General features: G+C 41.0%; 2 protein-coding genes across 2 annotated transcripts in view; one reads left to right on the forward strand and one right to left on the reverse strand.

The window, feature by feature from the left end:
- Window positions 1–2315: 2315 nt before the first annotated feature.
- Window positions 2316–4008, reverse strand: LOC126195240 (uncharacterized). Its single transcript, XM_049933771.1, has one exon. It carries the CDS (start codon window positions 3764–3766, stop codon window positions 2633–2635), a length of 1134 nt encoding a protein of 377 aa, XP_049789728.1. The 5' UTR covers window positions 3767–4008; the 3' UTR covers window positions 2316–2632.
- Window positions 4009–4047: 39 nt separating this feature from the next.
- LOC126195210 (AFG3-like protein 2) overlaps window positions 4048–25183 on the forward strand; it is a 150643-nt gene continuing 129507 nt past the window's right edge. Inside the window, exon 1 of the mRNA XM_049933730.1 lies at window positions 4048–4296. Within this exon, the coding sequence (XP_049789687.1) occupies window positions 4210–4296 (87 nt within the window). The 5' untranslated portion in view covers window positions 4048–4209. The remainder of the gene's footprint in view (window positions 4297–25183) is intronic.

The following is a 25183-nucleotide window of genomic DNA, read 5'->3' on the forward strand; positions in this document are numbered from 1 at the left end:
AAATCCCCAAACCACCTTCCCTACCCTCTGGCTCCTACCCTTGTAACCGCCCCCGGTGTAAAACCTGTCCCATGCACCCTCCCACCACCACCTACCCCAGTCCTGTAACCCGGAAGGTGTACACGATCAAAGGCAGAGCCACGTGTGAAAGCACCCACGTGATCTACCAACTGACCTGCCTACACTGTGATGCATTCTATGTGGGAATGACCAGCAACAAACTGTCCATTCGCATGAATGGACACAGGCAGACAGTGTTTGTTGGTAATGAGGATCACCCTGTGGTTAAACATGCCTTGGTGCACGGCCAGCACATCTTGGTGCAGTGTTACACCGTCCGGGTTATCTGGATACTTCCCACTAACACCAACCTGTTAGAACTCCGGAGATGGGAACTTGCTCTTCAATATATCCTCTCTTCCCGTTATCCACCAGGCCTCAATCTCCGCTAATTTCAAGTTGCCGCCACTCATACCTCACCTGTCATTCAACAACATCTTTGCCTCTGCACTTCTGCCTCGACTGACATCTCTGCCCAAACTCTTTGTCTTTAAATATGTCTGCTTGTGTCTGTATATGTGTGGATGGATATGTGTGTGTGTGTGCGCGAGTGTATACCTGTCCTTTTTTCCCCCTAAGGTAAGTCTTTCCGTTCCCGGGATTGGAATGACTCCTTACCCTCTCCCTTAAAACCCACATCCTTTCGTCTTTCCCTCTCCTTCCCTCTTTCCTGATGAGGCAACAGTTTGTTGCGAAAGCTTGAATTTTGTGTGTATGTTTGTGTTTGTTTGTGTGTCTGTCGACCTGCCAACACTTTCATTTGGTAAGTCACATCATCTTTGTTTTTAGATATATTTTTCCCACGTGGAATGTTTCCCTCTATTAATAAACTTGTAAATACTTTGACATGTCCTATATCCTTGTAAAAAGAGATCTACGAATGAATAAAGATACTACTGCTGCTACCACTACCACTACTACCACCACCACCACCACCACCACCACCTTCTTACATGATGCGAACTTTAGTAGCTACGGAAAATTAAAATCTATGTTCACTTACCTAAAATTGTAGATTCTGAATTCTGCAAAATAAATTTTTTTCTCAAAAATAGCTTTGTGAACATTAACATATTACTGAAAAGGACTCAATACCGTTCTATAGTTGGTACCACAAATGATGGTGGTCAAGCTTAGGTTCATTCTGCTTGTTTACATCATGCATTCTCCAACAGGCAGTGACAATTCTGTAGTGTTCTGAACACTCTGCTGTGAATGTCTTACGTAATCTGTGTGTTGAACAATCATAGTGAGTTATTCAATGAATTTTTATTCCATTTGTTGAGAGTTGCTGTAGCTGATGGTGGTGGTTAAGTGACAAATTCTACAAAAGCAAGAGAGATATAATTTGTGGGATACTCTCATACACCAAGTGCAAAGCACATGTATGCACTTACCGTTATCCTGTCCATTTCTTGTTTGTGGATCAGACTGTAGTTTGATCGGTCTTCAAATTCCCTATATTTCACACAGTGAGAATGGTAATTGCTGTAAACACTACCCTCTCATCAGCTAACAGTATAATAGGCCTACTTATGAACAGATATTCTAACATTTTGTAATTAGCTTTTTGTTGACAAGTACAAGAAAGGTCCCATTTTCTACATGTAATCAGCTCAAAGATACACCCATTTTTTTCGTACACACATAACAACATAGAGACGGTCCGAGTCAAATTGAAGGAGCGAATGCTTCTGGTGTGTATTTAAATCCATTGGTTTTTGTCTTAAGACATAAAAAACCCTCTAGTTGCATTTCTTATTATCCAAAATAGCTTTATATTTATCCCACTATAATGCATAACAGCAATGGAATGAAAAAACAATAGAAAAGTAGTAGTTTAAAGTTGTGTTAACATTAAAGCCATTACAGCCACCATAGTAGCTCAGTGAGGTATGAGTAGTGAAGAAAATTGCCACTGGCCATGCACAAATTATCCAAACATTTGACAATGATCTAGCGAAACCATGAAAACAAATCAGATGGGGTCCTGGACCCTGCTCCCCCAAAAAATGGAAATATAATCATCATCATCATCATCATCATCATCATCATCCTGGGCCTGATGAAAAACAAGTATCACAGTGGCAGCATACATAATTAAAAAAATGGTACAAATCACACAAGGTAAACTATTAGTTCCTTGACATAGCTATATAATTAAATGAACTACTAAATATATGTACAGAGAGGCTCACTAATACTTTGAAGAGATAATGGGAATGACTACAGACAATAGTTTTTCCCTAGCATCAAATTTATTTTATAATGTGTTTCCAATTTCTTCTTATTTACAAAATTTTAATGAATTTCACTGCATCATTTACAATCTACAACAGAATGTTGCTGCCTTATCACGTAAATTGGACATGAAAAGCTTGGCAAGATATTAATAAAATAATTTTGCATATACAATTAATATGATAAACAGCACAAGAAAAATGTTTATTACTTTATTCAAATTAACTGTAAAAGCAAAATCAGCTACTTTAGATTCTGAATGTTGCTACACACCCCCGAGACTTATGGATTAAACATGAAAACATATGACTTTGAGAAATCCATCCGGCATTTAGCTGACATAAACTTTCATTGCCTTTCTAAGAGGCTGCCGGCAAATAGGACATTTCCCATTCTCCCTATGCACTGTAGTAGCACACTGTACACACAGACATAAATGTTGGCATGGCAGAACCACAATACACTTGTCCCTGTCTTGACAAACTACACACAGCCTACTATCTTGTTCTCTTTGTAGTCGTTTAATCAAATCATCTTTGGAGCTACTCGCTTCTGTTGAATGAAGTTTCACTGCTGGCCTCAAGCGGGAACTAACTGGCTGTTGACTATGCGTTGAATATGAAGACTGCTCACTGATATCCGATTCATCACTAGATACATTTGTCTCAGACTGCCGTCGAATGACTGTTCTTCGAACTGTTGACAGCAACACTTTAAGAATTCTGACTGGTAAAGACCGTAAAAAGTTAAAAGTACACAAAATAATAGTTAGGGCAAAACTGAAAATCTGTGCCTGGTATTTGACAAATGCCACTGATAAAAATACGGCGATCAACAACCCAAAAAGTGCTGTTGGTGGTATATCGGTAAAAAATAGTAGCACGCTCCACAGTAATGTATTAATACCATCATATGCGGCACTAACAATGGATGTTAACTCTTCGTAGCACCTGCCAACAGCATAAACAGAAGTTGCCATACAATATACAATGCACAGCGGTACAAACTGAACACAGTACCATACACTGGACCCTATAAGTATAATCGCCTCTTTCAGCAGTTCTGGAACAAATACGATGAAACCGTATAACTTGTTTAAACAACTCCATAGAACACTGACACAAGACACCACAAAATCGTGTAAACTCACAGCGGTCCTCCGTGCAATTTGGTAAGTTTCCGAGGAGACGAGCAATATTTGTGACCAGAAATGAAGTAAAGTACTTGCCGCACTCTTCAGTTTCCAAGAACAATCAATTATAAACACAATAAAATCTTCATACAGCACTTGGAGAACGACAAATAAAGTAATTAAAAGATTTCCCACATGGAAGAGAACGAACGTGATGAACTCTACAATAACACCACCTACCGAGAAGCTAAGCCACAGCGTTACTTGAATAAGCTTCCTCAAAGAGTTACAGAAAGTAATCAGTGCATTAACAACTTCGCCTACTGTCCACATTTTCACTTTATTTCCCGTCCCATCACTCGTAACTTCGCACTCACATTCAAATATTCGAAAACATTGCTGCGTGCCAAAGACTCTACAAGCCGGATAAAACAATCCAGAAGCGGTATCAGTGCAGCAAACGACCAAAATAATTTTTTAAGAATAGTTTACTTAAACATGTACCGCCGGGTACCGTATTTGCACGTGGACTTTCAGTCTATTGAAAACAGTCTGAGTCTTTAATAAGTATCCGATGTTTGCTAACATTATGGACATTGTGTTGTTCTGTTATTACACAAGCGGTCTAACCCATCGACTACGAAATCGAAAGTGTTAGCATATCGGAAGTTACTGTAAAATGATGCAAAATTCGAGTTTGAGGTAGTAATAACTAAGCTTGCTCAGGTTAGGGATGTTACTGTGGAGGCTTAGTTCTTCGTAAACGATTTTAGATAATGGCTCACCGGTTGCTGACAACTGCAAGAAAGTTGGAAAAGTTGCTGTGGAATGGAATTAGACGTGGCGATATTAACAACTCAATGGTAATGTCAGCTATCGCGTATCCTTTACGTAATTCACATTTCGCATTAACTTACTGTTAAAATGGGAGGCTTCTGTCAAAATGACATTCCCGTACTCATATCAATTAATGTTGTATCGTCTGTGCAAAGAGTCGCTCTTCGTGTATAAGTAGTTTGTTGTGTTATTAATAGCTTTTATATTGTTGAAATTAAATCAATAGAAAACGTAGTGACTTTGTGTAGGGGGCGACATTCTGCTTCGTTCCTCCTCTTAAGATGTCTTGTCCCTTTCTGTGTTTCTTTTAAACGTTTTTCTACCACTCGTTGCGTAACTACAATGACTTAGTAAGACACCCAGTTTTGTGCATTTTTTTTCCTTCACTACTTGTAAGCATGTATCCAAGTTCCCTTTATCACTTAGATAATGTATTAAGGAAGTTTTTTCGTTAATTTGCTGCCCTGGTGGCACCTTGTTTTAGACCTACTGCCATTACCATTAGCCTATTCCTCAGTTTCGGAAATTAAGTAATTGTTTATCATAATTAGTATCCTCCACGTCAGGTTTACGATACAACATATAACAAATGCCATTTCTAACGCAGAAATTTTGTAAATACTCTGCACCCTATCAGTTTGTGTGAATTATAAGTCTTATATAACCCACAGACAAACCTATTTTGATTTTGTTTCAGCTTGTGTAGTGTGACCTAAATCATTATTTTAAGTTTTTGACGGGAATACTAGTGTAATCTTTTGCATGATATTTTTTTTGTACTGGATGAGTCTCTTTATTTTCTATAATTAGAGCAACAAATTTTCTTTTCTGACACAGTGCCCTTTGAACTGTTACTCTGCATTTATTGTCAGACAGATTACCCATTACTCACATGAAATGAATCCCAATTCTGTTCAGCAGTGTGTGTGTGTGTTAGTCAAGAATTTGCATTTGTCTTTCTGTGGTTGATTTGGGCTTGGATTCTCACAGTTGACCAGTTTCTGTCCGCCCGCTAAGAATGATAAGACCTGTTGTATTGGTATTTTCTAGAAAATAGACTAAAATAATGAGTAGCATTAATTTATGTGTGTGATTTTTCTTTAGATGGTAGTGACAAATGGGAGAGTCATCTGGATATTTATAATTCATGAACCTTTACTCTCTAGCAAGGGCAGTTGTCTAAAAGCAAACAAAATTAGACGATGTAATAGTTATTGCATTAGGCCAGATACTGAACACTGATGTACCTCTCACTGGTTGCCCACTGTCATCTGCAGGGAGCACATTGTTTTCGTTGTAGCTACATGGATGGCAGTGCAATTGACCCTGCAGCATTACTGTAGACTTTTAATACCCATCATGAGCACTGCAATTGGAAGTGAAGCTGTCGCACAAATTCCTCTTTTAATTGTGAGTGCAGCATTTGCATGACAGTTGTTAGAGGACTGTGTTAAGATAACATGGTAAAAGTTTACTTCTTGAGCATATACATTCTGTTTGGTTGTGGAAGGAAGTGGATCAAAGAAATTTTGGCTGAAGATTGTGTACGGGTAGTGAATGGCCACTATGAGTGATGTTACAGGAGGAAGCTAAAAGATACAGATTGTGTGAATGCTGGTACTTACAGTAGAGATTTCCACTTACAGGCTTTTTTTTGTACTGGATGAGTCTCTTTATTTTCTGTAATTAGAACAACAAATTTTCTTTTCTGACGCAGTGCCCATTGAATTGTTACTGTGCATTTATGGTTAAATAAATTACCCATTACTCACATGATGTTCAATCCCTTGTGACACAAATTTAATGTCTGGAACTGAACCCTTTCATTAAGCCACCACTGCTCCCTATCCTACAGCCACTTACTCCTGCAGATCTGGGTGGTCAGAATAGGCCCAAGGTATTCCTGCCTGTTGTGAGAGGAGACAAAAAAAGTCTCACACTTATTGTACCTGTGAGTTCAGGTCCAATTGTATGATTTGTCCTGCCACTTTAAAAATTCTACAGAAGTGCGGGCCATATGCCATATGGGGAAGGATGCCTTACTTGTTGAAAGAGTTATCCATAGTGCCCTTAGATTCGATCTCCTGAATCTCTTGTCTTGGCTTTGCATCTCCACTTACAATTCAACTATTTGGGCGAGGACACTTTCCAGGGCATGTCATCTTTTCTGTTGTCTCCTGTCCTCTTTCACCCTCATGACAATACTGGATTTCTCTGCATCCAATGACCAGCACAGTAGCCAGTCTGTTGTGGTGGGGACGTCATGTACCCATTTCGTGATATCCCCCTGACAACACAGGGATTGCATTGCTGAAGCCTGAGCTGTAAACTCCCCATGTATGCCAAGGAGTAGATGCCTGTCTTCGTGGGGCATCAGGACTCCCAGCAATGGCCATCATGCCAGTTGGCCTTTGCTGTGGGTGGGTGGTGCCTGTGTGGAGCCCCTGATAGGAGTGGGTGACATCAGGGTGGATGACCCGCAATGAAGTGGACTAAGTCATCTCTTGCTGGTGACCGTACAGCACCAGCAATCTCTAGGAAGGGTAAGATCTAATACAGTGCCGACAGGAATGACTCTTGAGTCTTTTCCCTCCCTCACTACACCATGGGAGGAACATAGTGCTACAGAACGGAAAGAGCCATATTTGCCTCAGCTTTTAGTCTGTAGCAGAACTGATGGGGACTCTTTTCTACCTACGAAGCCTCAATTTTTCGTTGACCACCTTGAGGATAAGTTTGGAGAAGTGACAGCACGGTCAGAGATGCGAAATGGTGCAGTCTTGATTCAGACAGCATCCCCAGCCCAATCCTGAGTGTTACTCGCCTGTGACAAGCTGGGTGATATTCCTGTTTCCGTCACTCCCCATAAAAGCCTCAACTTTATCCAGGGGATTATTTTCCATCGTGATCTGCTCTTGTTGGATTTGTCGGTTGACGATGAGTTCCGCACCAATTTAGAATGGCAGGGTGTTCATTTTGTCCGGTGCATTTACAGGACACCCAAAGACTACAGTACTGGTGCCTTCATCTTGGCCTTTGAGGGTGATTCATTGCCTGAAAAGGTCAAGGTGGTGGTTTACCTCTGACGTTAAACCATACGCCCCTTCCCCTATGCAGTGCTTTAAGTGCTGGAAGTTCAGGCAGATGTTTTCCCGCTGCACTTCCAGTGCCACATGTCGAGACTGCAGACACTCACTACACCCAGATACTCCATGTGCGCCACTACCCTCCTGTATCAGCTGCGGAGAGCACCACTCCCGATGCTCGCCAGACTACTAAGTACTCCAAAAGGAGTGAACAATCATGGAGTACAAGAACCTGGCTGGGTGACTTACATAGAGACTAAACATAAATTTGAGAGATTACACCCCATTGAGCTGACGTTGACATATGCTGCAGCTACATCACCATTGCCATCCCAAGTACCAGTGGTTTCTCACTCTGTGCCACGTACAGTGGGCCCCTCCGGGTCACCAGAATACATCCGCCCCCTTGGTGGTAGGGGGCAAATCTTCCTCCGTTGCTCCCAAAGCACCTACTTTGGGAGCAAGGGCCCCTCAAATGCAAGGAACATTGGTCCCCTCCCCCCTCCGGAGAAGCAACAGCCTCTTCCGGCTCCTCTCATGCGGAAGTGGTCCCTTGGGGCCCTCTCTCCCAAGGTCTCCACTAATGCCATGTCGGACATTCACCAGTGGGTGCAGGAGCCAAAAGCTGCTGGACGAAGAGCTTCACGGTCTTCCCCCGTGCCTGAATCTGCTTCGGAGAAATCTTCCCAGCAAGCCCCTAAAGAGAAGAGAGAGGGCAAACTAAGTAGTCTGAGATTTTCACTCTGCAGCAGAGTGTGCGCTCATATGAAACTTCCTGGCAGATTAAAACTGTGTGCCAGACTGAGACTCGAACTCGGGACCTTAGCGTTTCGCAGGCACGTGCTCTACCAACTAAGCTACCCAAGCACGACTCGCACCCTGTCCTCACAGCTTTACTTTACTTCTGCCAGTACCTTGTCTCCTACCTTCCAAACTTTACAGAAGCTCTCCTGCAAACCTTGCAGAACTAGCACTCCTGAAAAAAAGGATATTGCGGAGACATGGCTTAGCCACAGCCTAGGGGATGTTTCCAGAATGAGATTTTCACTCTGCAGTGGAGTGTGCGCTGATATGAAACTTCCTGGCAGATTTTTAAGTAGTAGTCTGCTAAGAAACAGGACCCTCTGGTGGCCCCAACACCACCACTCCCTATCAATTCTGCACTGGAGGATATGCTGGAGATCTTGGCATTCCCTGCAGACCTGGATTTCACTGATGCCTCATCCACCATAGAAATGGCTACAAATACTCAGTCGATGGCAGCAGGTGACCCTGAGGCATAACCTGCCTGCTACCGTGCTTCACGCCTTACCAGCTTCACGATAATGTCATCCTCCAGTGGAATTGCGGCAGTTTTTTTCACCATTTGGATGAGCTACGGCAGTCTTAAGCTTTAAACCTTCTTTCTCCATTGCCCTTCAGGAAACATGGTTCCTAGAAATGCAGACCTCTGCCCTTAATGGCTATAGGGAATATTACAAGAACTGTAGTGACTATAATAGACTGTCAGGTGGAATTTGTGTCTATCCTGAATTCAGTATGCAGTGAACCTGTGCCCCTTCAAATGCCTCTTGAAGCTGTGGCTGTCAGGATAAGGACAACATAGAAAATAACTGTCTGCAACCTATATCTTCCTCCAGATGGTGCAGTACCCCTGAACGTGGTGGCTGCACTGATTGATTAACTCCCTAAACCTTTCCTACTTTTGGAAGATTTTAACACTCATAATCCCCTTGTGGGGTGGCACTGTGCTTACGGGCAGAGGCAGAGATGTCGAAAATTTACTGTCCCAACCCGACCTCTGCCTCTGAAATACAGGTGCCCCCACACATGGCACATTTTCGGCCATTGATCTCTCAGTTTTGAGTCCTGACCTTCTCCTGTCTATCCACTGCAGAGCACATGACAACCTGTGTGGTAGTGAGCACTCTGCCATCTTACTGTCACTACCCTGGCATCAGGCCCATGGAGGCCTGCCCAGATGGGCTTTAGACAAGGCAGACTGGGAAGCCTTCACCTCTGCTGTCACCATTGAATCTCCCTCCACATGGTAACATCAATGTAGTGGTTGAGCGGGTAACTACAACAACTGTTTCTGCGGTGGAAAACATTATCCCTCATTCTTTAGGGTGCCCCCGGTGAAAGACAGTCACTTGGCAGTCGCCAGAAGTCACTGAGGCAATTGACAATCGTCGGCGAGCTCTACAGCGGCATAAGCAACACCCTACGCTGGAGCACCTTTGCATTGGAGAACTATCCTCCCAGCCTTTTGCACTCTCAAATGGTGGATGGAAGGGAAAGTCCACTTGGTCACTACACGCCGCAGTGAACCCTATAATGCCCCGTTTACAGAGTGAGAGCTCCTCATTGTCCTTCCACATTGCCCCGACACAAATCCTGGGTCAGATTGGATCCACAGTCAGATGATTAAACATCTCTCGTCTGACAGCAAGCTACATCTCCTCATGATCTTCAACCGGATCTGATCTCTTTCCATCGCAGTGGCAGGAGAGCACCATCATCGCAGTGCTCAGACCCGGCAAAAACCCTCTTGATGTGGATAGCTATCGTCCCATCAGCACACCAACGTTCTTAACGTACGGTGTGTCGGCAGTTGGTTTGAGTCCTTGAGTCACATGGCCTATTGGCTCTGTGCCAGGGCGATTTCTGCCTGGGTCGCTCTGCCACTGATAATTTTGTGTCCCTCAAGTCAGCCATCCAAACAGCCTTTTCCAGACGCCAACATCTTGTTGCATTTTTTTGATTTATGAAAACCGTATGACACCTCTTGGTGACATCATATCCTTGCCACATTACACGAGTGGGATCTCAGAAGCCCGTTCCCGATTTTTATCCAGAATTTCCTGTCACTTCATGCTTTCTGTGTCCAAGTTGGTGCCTCGCATAATTCCCCCCCCCCCCCCCCCCCCCACCACCACCATATCCAAGGGAATGGGATCCTGCAGGGCTCTGTATTGAGTGTGTATCGTATTTTTAGTAGTCATTAGCAGTCTAGCAGCAGCTGTAGGGCCATCTGTCTCACCCTCTCTGTATGCAGACTACTTCTGCATTTCGTACTGCTCCACCAGGACTGGTGTTGCTGAGTAGCGCCTACAGGGAGCCATCCACAAGGCACAGTCATGAGCTCTAGCCCACGGCTTCCAGTTATCGGCCGCAAAGTCATGTGTTATGCATTTCTGTCGGCATCATACCATTCATCCAGAGCCAGAACTTTACTTTACTGACAATCCCCTTGCTGTAGTGGAAACATATTGATTTTTAGGACTGGTTTTTGACGCCCGATTTACTTGGCTTCCTCACCTTTGTCAGCTTAAGTGGAAGTGCTGGCAGCACCTCAATGCCCTCCGCTGCCTGAGCAACACCAACTGGGGTGCAGAGTGCTCTACACTTCTGCAGCTCTACAGAGCTCTTCTTCAATCCCGCCTTGACTATGGGAGTCTGGTTTATGATTCAGCAGTGCACTGAGCATTGCGTTTACTCAACCCAGTGCACCACTGTGGCGTTAGACTAGCGACGGGAGCTTTTAGGACGAGTCCGGTGACCAGCGTCCTGGCGGAGGCTGGAGTTCCTCCATTGCAGGTCAGGTGTTCACAACTGCTGGTCAGTTACGTTGCACACATTCGTAGTTCTCCTGCACATCCAAATTGCTGTCTCCTTTTCCCACCCACAGTGGTTTAACTCGCACATCGGCCGCCCAGGTCAGGACTTACAATTGCATTTCGCGTCCGATCCCTTCTATCTGAACTGGAGTCCCAGCCTTTATCACCTATACTCGAGGTCCACTTGCTTACACCTCCATGGTGTATACCTTATTCCATGGCTTTGCCTGGACCTTTCACCCCGTGGCTCTCCTCTGTCACTTCCTCTCGATTCTTGACACATACCGAGGCTATGAAGTGGTTTAGACCAACGGCTCAATGGCTGATGGTCACGTTGGCTTCTTGTATGTCCATGGAGGACATATTGAACAGCATTCCTTGCCCGATGGCTTCTGTGTTTTCACTGCAGAGCTGGTTGCTGTATCTCGTGCTCTTGAGCACATCCGTTCATGCCCTGGGGAGTCGTTTCTTCTGTGTACTGACTCCTTGAAGCAGCCTACAAGCAATCGACGAGCGCTTCCCTCATCATCCTTTGGTGGTGACCATCCAGGAGTTCATCTATGCCCTGGAATGGTCCAGTCGTTCTGTGGTGTTTTTGTGGACCCCAGGACATGTCGGAACCCCAGGCGACGAACTTGCTGACAGGCTGGCCAAACAGGCTACACAGAAACAGCTTATGGAGATCAGCATTCCTATAACTTTATCATGTGTTTACGATTTCTGCAAAACTAATATTGACCGATGGTTTTTTTCACTTCTTAGAGAAAGTCGATGTAGATTTCCTACAAAAGAACCTCAAGAAGAGATCTTTGACAATCTGCACAATACATGGTATCAGGAATTTTCACCGTTACAAACCACATTCTTGTGATTCTTTAGAGTTTAGAAGAGTAACTTCTTCTGAAAAGCCTTCCTTGAATTTTTCACTCGATGAAAATGCCCCACAATGTACAGGCATTCATCCTCAGGCGATACTTTGCCTTTATCAGAAATGCCTATGGCGGAGGAGAAGATATTGAACTACTTTTTCTCCTCCCACCTGGACCAGCTGTTTCATTCATTTGGCCAGAGTAGGAAGACTCGTGTTTTGTGCATTTGGAAAACATTTCATGTGCTGTTGGTGTACTTTAATCAACATCATTAGGCAGAATGTATTAAGGTCATTCCATTGAAAATCATCAGATTTTAGCCAAATTGGGTTGCAACATGGTTACAGATTTCAATGAAATTCAGTACAGTTAATACCTGCCCTAAATAAGTTCATATCTCAGGTATTGAAATGTGTAACCCCCAGGGGGTTGAGCTAGGCCCTCCCAGAGTTGCAATTTTGGTCGTTTTTTTCTGAAAAACACTATACGATGTGTGACATCCTAGCTCCTGTACTAAAGCAGATACCGCCAAAAGATTGGTCTCATTTGAAACATTTTGAATGGAACATGTTATTTCTACTAATTCCGGTTGAATATGTTGCAGAATAATGGTTCTCTTGTGTCAAATTTTGTGGTACTTACAATATTGTCCTTATCAACACGTACACACTGCTAAAGAATACAAAAAACGTTAGGCATTGGAGTAACACAAATATACTTTGGGGGTAATTAGACTTGGATACAAGCTACATAATAAAGCAATTTACAGCATGCTGTGACCTTGCACACACTGCATTTTGGGAGGTCCCAAATAGTGATTTTTGACAATTTCAGAATTTTCAAAATCCAGAGAGTCAATGTTTGCATGCAAGTAACACAAGCAAATTTGTTTTATGAATTCAGCCATATCACCTCTCTATAGACACCAAATATTGTTTCAGTACTGCCATTCACACAAGAGATAAAAAATATTGGAAACTTCCAAAAAATGTGATAACTTCTGTAGTTGTTTGTCTATGTATTACTTCCGAACCATTATTGCTTTCACCTACAAGGGAGAGGTACCGTATTTCCTCGAATCTAAGCCGCACTTTTTCCGGTTTTTGTAATCCAATAAACCGCCTGCGGCTTAGAATAGAGTGCAAAGCAAGCGGAAGTTCTGAAAAATGTTGGTAGGTGCCGCCACAACTAACTTTTGCCGTCGAATATATGTAGCGCTACACAGGCATGCTTTGCAGGCACAAAGATAAATACTGGCGCCAAAACCTCTGCATCAGTAAACAAATTTAAAAAAAGGTGGAAGGTGGAGCTTTTTTCTCCACCCCGAGTTTCGACCACTGCATTTTCATACATTATCCAACGAAGTAAATACAAATTCCGTATTATTCATCTTCGAATGTAGCAGCATTTCAATGTACTACGAAAATCCGACTGGCAAGACTGTTTGGGACGTTTGTCAATATGGCCAACTCTACATTCTGAATTTTTTCCTTCCTGTGAGAAAACGCGGTTGTTAATAGGAACTTTTATGAATTGTGAATCACATGCAGTATTCTCTTCACCATAAGAATAATACGAATATAAACATTTTGCCATGTATTCTTTCGTGTTTGCTGCTATCTCATTAAATCCTGTCTGCCTAATAAACTACGAAACTGGAGTGAGACAACAGCAAACGCGGAACAATATACATATCATGTCATGTTTATATTCTTATTATTCTTATGCCTAATAGTGATACAGTCAGAAATGAAGCACGGCAATTGACTATATTTTTAAATCTGAGACGACTAATTTCTGTGCAAAATGTGATGTACTAAAGAGTCGTCTGCGAAGATTTTCAAACGGAGAAAAATTTTCGCCAAACTCGTTCAGAACGTCTTCTATCATACGCAGTCTATTATTTGGTTCTTGTTGATCATTATCAAAGAAAGCATCAGTGTACGTAACAACAAATAGCAGTCTCTTGCCATTGTTTCGCTAATGAGACAATTCCTCTCTTTTTATAATTGTAAGCGCGGTAGCGTGCACAAAAGCAAGCCATGCCGCGAGCGGCGACAGGTCGTCAACACTCAATATCAGAATGCGACAAACAATGCATGACACAGTACGTACAGTAATGCATTTTCAGCTTAGAGTGACGTAAACACCTATAACAGAGTAGTTCGGAACTCCAATGTTAGGCGCGTAATGGGGCCCCTTAGGGATATGGCGGCTAAGGAGGGGAAGAAATAAAGTGTGCACTCCGTGTGCTTTCCGGGTGGAGTCATTCCTGATGTGGAAAGAGTCCTTCCGGATGCCATGAAGAGCACAGGGTGCAGCCAGCTGCAGGTGGTGGCACATGTCTGCACTAATGACGTGTGTCGCTTTGGATCTGAGGAAATTCTCTCTGGATTCCAGCGACTATCTGATTTGGTGAAGACTGCCGGTCTTGCTTGCGAGATGAAGGCAGAGCTCACCATCTGCAGCATCGTTGACAGAACCGACTGCGGACCTTTGGTGCAGAGCCGGGTGGAGGGTCTGAATCAGAGGCTCAGACGGTTTTGCGACCGTGTTGGCTGCAGATTCCTTGACTTGCGCCATAGGGTGGTGGGGTTTCGGGTTCTGCTGAATAAGTCAGGAGTTCACTACTCAGCTGGCGGCTACACGGGTAACGGAGGCTGTATGGCGTGGACTGGGTGGTTTTTTAGGTTAGAAGGCCTCGGGAAAGTACGGGGTGGGCTGCAATCTCAAAGGGTGCATGGCAAATACAGGACGTGCTTGGATCAAGGAACAGTCGGAATTGTAGTTGTAAATTGTTGTAGTTGTGTTGGGAAAGTCCCTGAGCTTCAAGCGCCAATAGAAAGCACAGAAGCTGAAATCGTTATAGGTACAGAAAGCTGGCTAAAGCCTGAAATAAGTTCTGCAGAAATTTTTACGACGTCTCAGACGGTGTCCAGGAAAGATAGATTAGGCAGAATTGGTGGTGGAGTGTTTGTCAGTAGTGGTTTATCTTGTAGTGAAGTCGAAGTAGATACTCTGTGCGAATTGGTATGGGTGGAGGTTATACTTAACAGCCGAACTAAGTTAATAATTGGCTCCTTCTACCGACCCCCAGACTCCGATGATACAGTTGCTGAACATTTCAGAGAAAATTTGAGTCTCGTAATAAAAAAAATACCCCAATCATACGGTTATAGTTGGTGGGGACTTCAACCTTCCCTCGATATGTTGGCAAAAATACTTGTTCAAAACCGGTGGTAGGCAGAAAACTTCTTCCGAGATTGTCCTAAATGCTTTCTCCGAAAATTATTTCGAGCAGTTAGTCCACGAACCCACGCGAATTGTAAATGGTTGCGAAAACACACTTGACCTCTTAGCCACAAACAATCCAGAGCTAATAGAGAGCATCATGACTGATACAGGGATTAGTGATCACAAGGTCGTTGTAGCTAGGCTCAATACCGTTTCTTCCAAATCCGCCAGAAACAAACGCAAAATAATTTTATTTAAAAAAACGGATAAAGTGTCACTAGAAGCCTTCCTATGAGACAATCTCCATTCCTTCCGAGCTGACTATGCAAATGTAGACGAGATGTGGCTCAAATTCAAAGATATAGTAGCAACAGCAATTGAGAGATTCATACCTCATAAATTGGTAAGAGATGGAATTGATCCCCCATGGTACACAAAACAGGTCCGAACGCTGTTGCAGAGGCAACGGAAAAAGCATGCGAAGTTCAGAAGAACGCGAAATCCCAAAGATTGGCTAAAATTTACAAACGCACGAAATTTGGCAAGGACTTCAGTTCGAGATGCCTTTAATAGGTTCCACAACGAAACATTGTCTCGAAATTTGGTAGAAAATCCGAAGAAATTCTGGTCGTATGTAAAGTACACAAGCGGCAAATGCAGTCAATACCTTCGCTGCACAGTGCCGATGGTACTGTTACCGACGACTGTGCCGCTAAAGCGGAGTTATTGAACGCAGTTTTCCGAAATTCCTTCACCAGGGAAGATGAATGGAATATTCCAGAATTTGAAACACGAGCAGCTGCTAGCATGAGTTTCTTAGAAGTAGATACCTTAGGGGTTGCGAAGCAACTCAAATCGCTTGATACGGGCAAGTCTTCAGGTCCCGATTGTATACCGATTAGGTTCCTTTCAGATAACGCTGATACAATAGCTCCCTACTTAGCAATCATATACAACCGCTCGCTCACCGATAGATCTGTACCTTCAGATTGGAAAATTGCGCAGGTCGCACCAGTGTTTAAGAAGAGTAACAGGAGTAATCCATCGAACTACAGACCTATATCATTGACGTCGGTTTGCAGTAGGGTTTTGGAGCATATATTGTATTCAAACATTATGAATCACCTCGAAGGGAACGATCTATTGATACGTAATCAGCATGGTTTCAGAAAACATCGTTCTTGTGCAACGCAGCTAGCTCTTTATTCGCACAAAGTAATGGCCGCTATCGACATGGGATATAAAGTTGATTCCGTATTTCTAGATTTCCGGAAACCTTTTGACACCGTTCCTCACAAGCGTCTTCTAATCAAGCTGCGGGCCTGTGGGGTATCGTCTCATCCTGTCAGGAAGGTCGCAGTTCGTAGTAATAGACGGAAAATCATCGAGTAAAACTGAAGTGATATCAGCTTGTAACGCCGGAAATGCATATCCTCGTATTTCCATCTATTGTACTATAATTTTTTTCCTTACTTTGTTACCTGAATATATGACGTTTCTGTGTCTTTGTATATTTTAATTGTTTTACAATTTGTATATATATGCATTTATGTCGATGTATAATTGGTTTGTTGTGTAAAGATTATTTGTATTTTTACGCTGGGTCTGGCCTAACGAGTTAAAATTTCATGGAGTGGCTATAGGTCCGCCATGTTTGAAGCAAATTGAAGTTCTGTCCGCCATGTTTTCTTTAGTCAAGTCATTCGTCTGCTGTGTCCCGCCCCCTTGTAACTGCGTTTGACTTACTTGAAATAGCCCATACTAGCTTTATTTTTTCTAAAACAAGCAATAGGCAGCAGTGATTTCAGTGTACACTGACAGCAAAAAGGGATGTTTTTGTCGAAATATGGCTAAACTTTTCTATGTAGATAACACTACAAGACAACTCAAATAAGTCTGTCCATCCACTATAACGTTACTTGTTGCCCATAAATTAATGCAATTAGAGCAGGTACCACCAGAATATTATGGTGAAACTTCTAAACATGCTGTGGTTAACTATTAGAAACAGTAACGGGCGCAGAAATTCGATATTTTTGTCGCTATTTCAAAGTAAACAGTCAAAGCCTCAAAAACCAGTACACTGTGAACGAGAATTTATTTGAAATGTGTTACAGTGCCCAACGGCGAAGCGTCCTTGGGTGGGGTAATTTCACAAATTTTCGTAAGTAGCTGTATGCCTTGGCAGAATAAAAGTGTAGGGTCAGGGCAAATTTCCTTATTTGCTGAGAATAATGGCATACTTTAGCACTGCACTGAAATTCCAATAGCTCCTTCAACAAACCAACTACATGTTCACTGTTTAACATATAAGAAACTGAACTACATAGCCTTCTTCTCAAACCAGCAACTAAAGTCTGTAACTGCACTATTCTTCTTTTGTGTCGTACACTAAGTTGCTTCATTTGCTTTATCTGCTTCTTTAGTCGCACATTCTCTGCTTGTACTCTGTTATATTGTGTTTTCAACTTCTTAGGGCTTGGGAGACAGTAAATGTGGTCAGCAGAAACAGATATGGGTCCGACAGGCACTGAAAGAATGCAGTTACATCATAAGTTTATAACAGAGTTACACCATAAGATTATAATAGAAAGTATGTAATTCAAAGTAATAAGAACACGGAGTAAAATTACATTATTGACTTACTTTGTGCTAATGATGCCACTGTAACAGCGCTATCTTGCAAATTGTCGAAAGATCGCTTTCTGGGTTGTGGTCGTAATACTTTATCTTGCTTTTGTAAATGTGGTGCTTGCTTTTGACAAAAGGCGCCTCTGGACATTTGTGTGGTACATATATTTCTCTTCAAAATGAACTGAACAGAGGTACTGGCTGTAGTAGGAAACCAGTTTTCTCGCTTCATATTTATAACACATCTTTGTGTAATTTCCTTATCTTTTAAAGGAAATCTGTAATCAACGATAAATAAATTACTTTCCTGCATTTGTCTTAAGCATAATTACAGTTCCAATGCAAATGACTAATAAACATTAAAAAACGTGTGTCGTATTTCGGTACTAATATACTTACTTATTATATGAAATATTTGTTGTTTTATCGCTGCGATTTGTGCAGTTGAACGCTGAACACACTGCAGGCATGTTGACTTTATATTTTGTAACAAAAAAGTCAACTAGAAAAGTTAAATATTGCAGTAATATCACAACAGCTGACACACTTCCAACACAAACAACAGTAACGCTTTCCTAATGTTTTGACTAAGGAGAACATGGCGGCCGAGTTAGCGTTGGTTGCCGCTAGGAGCGCTGTAACTAGTATCTCAGCCACTCCACAGTCTAACATTAGACTGTGGCCACTCTATGAAATTTATACTCGTTGGTCTGGCCTAGGGAAACTATGCTATCGAACCATTACATCGATAGGTCGTGTGGAGAACCAAAGTGTTTAGGATCTTTGGTAGGGCAGAGCAACAGGCGTCTAAAGCTAGCGAAATGAGGGATGCTCAACTACCGGAACTACCGATAGATGGCTCTAGCGCGTGCCGGCCAAAGTTCATATCGTTGAGTGTCCGCCAGAGATCACTGGTGTCCGCCATATCTGAATTTGGCAAGAAACGAAGTGTCAAAACACGGATGAAAATGTTTTTCGTTCTGCGCCCTCATAAGTCTTTTATATTGGATGTTCTAGATATCTACACATCAACATAATGAAGTGTCTCTAATCTAGCGAGAAAAAACAGTGACAGTTCTGCTATGAAATTCCTAAATTCGAGTGTGTTTTGGAAGTTTGACAAGCTGCCCTATAAATCATTTACTATTAATTTTATGAGTGCTTTACTTATTTGCCCGTTTTAAAACACTATTTAAGATTCAATGGAGGTCAACAAATTACCTTACTTGCCAAAGCTATTAACTACAGGTATAATTCGAAAAATCTAGTGTGCAAAACAGTGAAGACGTCTCTTCAAATAAAAAGTTGACATCGTTTGCGTTTGCTTAGGGGTATCTTTACTGACAACAGAAATTACAACTGAACTGTCAAAGTATTACTTACGTATAAACGTAAAAATTTATTATTTTCTTTATCTGAAGTGATGCATTACCGATCTACATATATGCTGACACTGTATTTGCAACATGCACTTACGAATTTGGCTCTCTCTTTGATCAGAAATTTAAATGCCATGATTTTATTAACTGCTGTACGTGATTGGTGTATTTTAACTAAGTGATAAAGTAGAAGCACCAGTTTTTGACAGTGCTTCAGTCTTTGATACGAGACAAGAAATACATTTAAATGAGACAAACACAAAGGCCAACGTTAAGGCGTCTCTTAAATGCATGAATTGTATCATTAGGAAGTGAAGGGACTTGCTGAAAATAACATCGATCACAGCTGTTAATTTTATGGTTGGGGTGTCTTAAAACCAATTTTCCAGTCTGACACCCAAACAATGACTGGTACCATGGTTTTATTTTAAAATGGAATTCAAAACATGTGAGTGAGCAAAATTAATTACACTATGAATTATAACCATGGAATTTTATTTCTGTGAATCTTGGTTCCAGTCTTTGAGATGGTGTCTGTCACTGGAATGACTGGTTGTCAGTATAGGGCCCAAGCAAACACCAAACCTGAAAGCGAAAGCTGCAGAAGCTGGCCAGACAGGCACCCCAATGGCTGCTACAATCTGTGTGAGACAAGGGTGTCATTATATTGCAAATTTAGTGTAAAAAGTTCCATATTGTCTGAATTTGTTCTATACTGACAGGACATTCTAGTCCAGCCGAGTTTCTTATCTGCAAAAGTACACTAGCCAATACCAGTGGCACAAAGGTAGTGCCAAATTACAAACTATCCGGTAACAACAGAAGTATTGCTGGACAATGTACAGTAAATAATATGTAATAACCTGAGAAATTCAGAATTGGTTTGAAGAAATAGAACAGTATCTGGAAAGAGAGTAACATTCTCTACATATTTCTCTCTCTCTCTCTCTCTCTCTCTCTCTCTCTCTCTCTCTCTCTCTCTCTCTCTCCCCCCCTCCCTCCTCCATGTTTAGAGTATTCCTGTAATAAATAGCTAATAGCATACCAAGAACATAAGGGTGTCACAGTGGAGATTTGTTTTCTGGTACAGACGTCTGATACAACTATTCCACAACAAAACTTATTTTCAATAGGTGTGGCACCAGTGCACTCCCATAGGATAACAGAATATTATATCCTCCAGGAATCACATTGGGTACACCACTTACAGCATTAACTGTACAGCAACTACAATGTTCTGTGAGCAAGTAATACCAGTCAGTATGTTTAATTTTAACATAACTCTTTACTCCCATAATTACCTGCTTCTATGTGTGCTTTTACTACAGGTTATTGGTAAAGCAAATACTAATTGAATAGGTCTTCACACTTTTAATACTTACCAGAAATTCTGAAAAAAGTAAATTGTTTTATTACTGTATAATTAAGAGGTGTTGACTGGTTTCTTTGAACATTTAATAGAAGCCTTCTTTTTACCTGCTATTGATAGAGAGCCATTCCAAGTTCTCTACAGAACAATCTCTCCCATTTTTCATGAGGTTTGTTATCATGTACACTAATATTGCTTCTTCTAAATGGTAAATAATGCATTCAGACACTGTTGGTATTAAAGGTAATTCATGAAATAAATTATATTTAAACCAGAAAATTAAAGATTCCACATGGCACATGAAAAGTACTTTGCTACACACATGTATGTACAGATTCCAAATTGTCTGGTAATTTGAGTTACAAACTTTTTTAAATAGAAATATGAAGAGCACAATACTTTGGGCCTGCAACAACTCAAACGTAAAATACTTTAGTTCCCTATGGGTAACTTTGTTCTACACGTGACTCGTGCAACTGCTTTCACTCTTAATGGAAAACTAAATGGTTTATGTTAACGTTAACTAGCAAAAAGTGTAACCATTGTTACATAATTTCTGTGAAGTAAGATTCCTTAATGTTAATTCCTTCCTTTGTCGTCATAACTTCAGTTCCATGTGGGACATATGAACTAACAAAATGAAATGCTTTTATTACTATGACCAAACAAAATATTTTTAACATTTAGTACACAGTTCAAATCAGCAAAAAGTGCAACCATATAATTAAGGTAAATGATGAAAATTAGGCATGTAACAAGTACTGAAATTTCCTAGATTGCCAAGTGCAACTGCAATCACTGTATTCTGTACTTTGTAGTGCTAGAAAGATAATTCTATTTGCATTATCTCCCCCCCCCCCCTCCAACACAGGAAAATATAATAGAAAGACCTCCTAGCAAAATAAAGACAAAATTCAGAGTATTAGGTTTCACCTGACTCAGGCTCCCTTATTCTAGAATGGTTCTAAAGTAAAAAGAATGCTTATGATCAATTGGAACATTGTGTTCTTTCTAGGAAGTATTAAAACAAGAATTGACAGAGTAACAATTTTATTGCTCTTATGTTGCAGAGTATCCACAAACATTACTGTTTGAAACATAGGGCCACTGCATACTCCATTAGATCAAATTCAAGTTAACATGGTTATTGAGGGAAATATTTTCTCACACTGAAAGCCATCTGTCAAATAAGTCTCAGAACTTTTTTTCCATTAATTTCACACAAATCACCTGTTTTTAATGTAAGTGCATATTTTGTAACACCAAACATCTTAAAATAAGCTTATATAATAAACAATTACAATTTTGTTACAATATCTACACAGGACGTAAAGAGTTAATTTTACTTCAATGTGATTCGTCCTTTGAAGTTCATCATTACACAACAACAAATCTACGGACAAAGTTTTAAAAAAGCTGTCAAAATGTCACACCCGTCTGCATGGAATGTTCCATTACATAGTCTTTTCCAATTTGCGCACTATACATGATTAAACAATATGAGTTTATTTAACTTCTGCCTTATACTTGATTTGTTGTTTAAAATTTTCTCAGCAGACATTTTTTCCCATATGTTTTTAAGCGTATGCAGGAGTACAGGGATGCAATCTTACAAACAAGTTGAGTCTGATGTAAGTCCTCAATCCCAATTTCATAACGGTAATCATGACCAAGAGCAGGAAATGGGTAATCTACAAAATTATTTTTAACAGAATGCAAAATCTTGGCCTGTATATATTTCCGTCGCATATCCCCAGCAATCACAAACATCTGAAACAGTTTATCTGAGTATTCTACAACAGAGTATACACAGCCATTTGTTTTAACCAGTTCTCCCCGGTTAACAAAATTTACAAATGCATTTTTACTGGCCATATTGGGAAAAGCATAGAGAGCATCACATTCTAATGCAGATTTAACTACTGGTGGCTTCAGTATGTGAAGACAGTCTTTGCATGTGATCTGCCTTGACAAGCGCAATGACACATATCCTGCAATATAATAGACTATGTTTTGCTTGTAAAATGAGAACTTAATCTTATCATCAAGAAGTGCACACCACTTCTCTATTTCATTTTCTGCAATACTTTCATCACTTTCTACTACATGCTTTCTTGCATGAAAATCATAAACAGGTGGCACACAACACACATTAAAATTTGATCAATTCTCACTCATTACAGTGACACTGTTACCCAAGAGAAACTTTCTCATGGCACATTTGAACTGGTATGCATTTGGATTGTTGTTCCAACCACCTCTGGGCCGAAAGCAGGAAAAAAAAGCCCTATGTGATCTTGTGACAGTTTATATGTCAGCAAATACTTCAGAGGAGATTTGACACGAAGCATACTTGACAGAGCTATGTGCCTGACTGATTGCATATCGAAAATTATCCCAAAAGCAAAAGTACTTCTTGCATGGAGCAGCAACGGAACACCAATAATTTTTAAGCTTTTGATATAATTTTTAGTGTCTGAAAATACCAAGCCAATAAGATTTGTTGTCAAGTCTCAGGGGGCTCTTATACCCTTTACCTAATGGATTTCTGGAGTTCAGAATATCAAAAATCCTATCAATATAATACAAAAATTCTACTGTTGCTTCACTTCCTTTAAAATTTGGTTCACCAACCCTCCTCAAAAACTCTATACTATCTGCCACACTAGAATTCAAAGTCTGTGTAGCTAATTTACATAACTTATATGTTGCTCTGCTAGTTTGTTGGCAAATGTCATACCTTCTTCTTCTTGTACCTTCTTCAATTGCTCAATGAAATGCCATCTAATAATGCCAGTTGGAGACTCGATAGATACTTCTGCTACAGCATTTATGGCTAACTTAATCATATGACACATGTCAAAGATACAATAAACATTGTATTTTTCCACAGGATGAGGAAAGTGGCTTTTAAAATCACCCTTGGAAAAATTTAAAGTACAGCCAAGTGCTTATATTTACCTTGCAGCCATCACATGTAACACACCAAACCCTAATGCCAGAACTATGCAGCCTCTCAAAGCAGATTTTATCAGTGTGGCCTGATTATTTGCCTGTACACCTTGATAAAGAAATATGCAATCTGGCATTTAAATTTGCCTTTAATAGAGCCAAGCATGAAAGTCAGAGCCTTGGATACCTCTATTACTTCTTTGGACTGAGAAACTTCCCCACCAAAGTCTAAAAAAAAAAAACTGTGTATTGCTTAGTTCCTCGGTCTCAAACTACTTGCTTCCTAATTGCCATACTGTCTACAATTAGACATGAATCGCTGAACTGGTCCCTTACAATTGGGTTCAAATCAATGTACTTAAAAAAATCTTTTAAGAAGCCAGGTTCACAGTCTACACTTGCCATCCATTTGGAAATCAATGATTTATGGGGCAGAGGCATTAATTTTTGCAGGTAATCACATGCTGCTGGTGAATAAAAGTACACAGTCATCACAAACATTTTCACATTTGTTGTGTATCTATTACCCTTTGACGAGAGAGAGTTGTTCACTAAATTGCACACTAATTCCACTTGTGTTCCTTTCTGATGATTGAGGAAATTATGTAACTTCTTAGGAAGATGCCCATTCTCCTTCAATGAACTTATGATGTCATCCATGGAACATACTTTCTTCTCTCTTCTTCGAAGTTTTTCACAGACGCACTTCAGTTTACGTTTTAATTCGTGCACAATGTCTTGAGAAAAAATTGCAAGTTTCGGTCGCCTTGTCTTCCATTTCTACTTTCGACTGTATACCACAATCAATTACTGAAGAACCAACTGCACTCTGAAACAAAGAAATAATTTCGTTATATATGATTGAAATATCTCAAGGCTTGATGAAAAAATATTATAAGAAAACTTTGGGCGTGTGAAAACATCCTTATACTAACGTTTTTGACACAATTCGCAGCTTCTGCATTGGATAATTGGGACATGCTTTCCACGGAAGAATTCTCATTGACAACATTCTCCACGCAATCAGTAGGTTCTGCAGCTGGCAAATCGAGCACAGATTCTATGACAACGCTAAAAACAAAAATATGGACCTGTATTACAACATTGCTTAGACCAATGTAGCTCATTTGTGTTCGTACGAAATAAATTCACAAAAGTAAAAAGCACACACATAGCAAGGAAATTAATTAGCTTCCTCAAATGGAGAAGCATTCGTTGTCACTCAAAATCCTAACAACATGTCATCGTCGCTGTTTATTTGGTGGCATCAAATGAGTCGGAAAGTCAAAAACTGATGGCACTGCTTCGGGTTTGAGACGTTTCTTCCACGTTCTAGGGCTCACTACGTAATCATCTTGTCGCAAATGGTTTCCGCAAAGAGAACTGCAAGACGTAGGATTAAAACCTTTCCGCTTCACGGAAGTAATACACTTCTTTAGCAGCTCTGGGTGCTTTAGGAGAAACCTGTTCAAAAACATCGCATTAGCAAACGCACTAAGTCTGTATTTTTATCGTATTGTATCGGTAGTCCTATTACCTGTGAAATGGTAAGTCACTTTCCTTACTCCATCGCTTCGTACAATTGAAAGCGGAACAAGAAATCACCATTTCGATAATACTTAATTCCTTATACACCGTACAGACCGAGAGAAACTTCTTGCCAAATTCGAATATGGCGGTCAATACAGACGACAGTAATCAGCTGGTAGAGCCATCTACCGGTAAGTCCGGTAGTTGAGCATCCCTCATTTCGCTAGCTTTAGACGCCTGTGG

Source organism: Schistocerca nitens, chromosome 1 (assembly GCF_023898315.1).
Source record: "Schistocerca nitens isolate TAMUIC-IGC-003100 chromosome 1, iqSchNite1.1, whole genome shotgun sequence".
NCBI lineage: Eukaryota > Metazoa > Arthropoda > Insecta > Orthoptera > Acrididae > Schistocerca > Schistocerca nitens.

Bases quoted from the DNA above. Each gene is read 5' to 3' on its own strand.
- LOC126195240 (XM_049933771.1), bottom strand. From the start codon at position 3,766: ATGTGGACAGTAGGCGAAGTTGTTAATGCACTGATTACTTTCTGTAAC.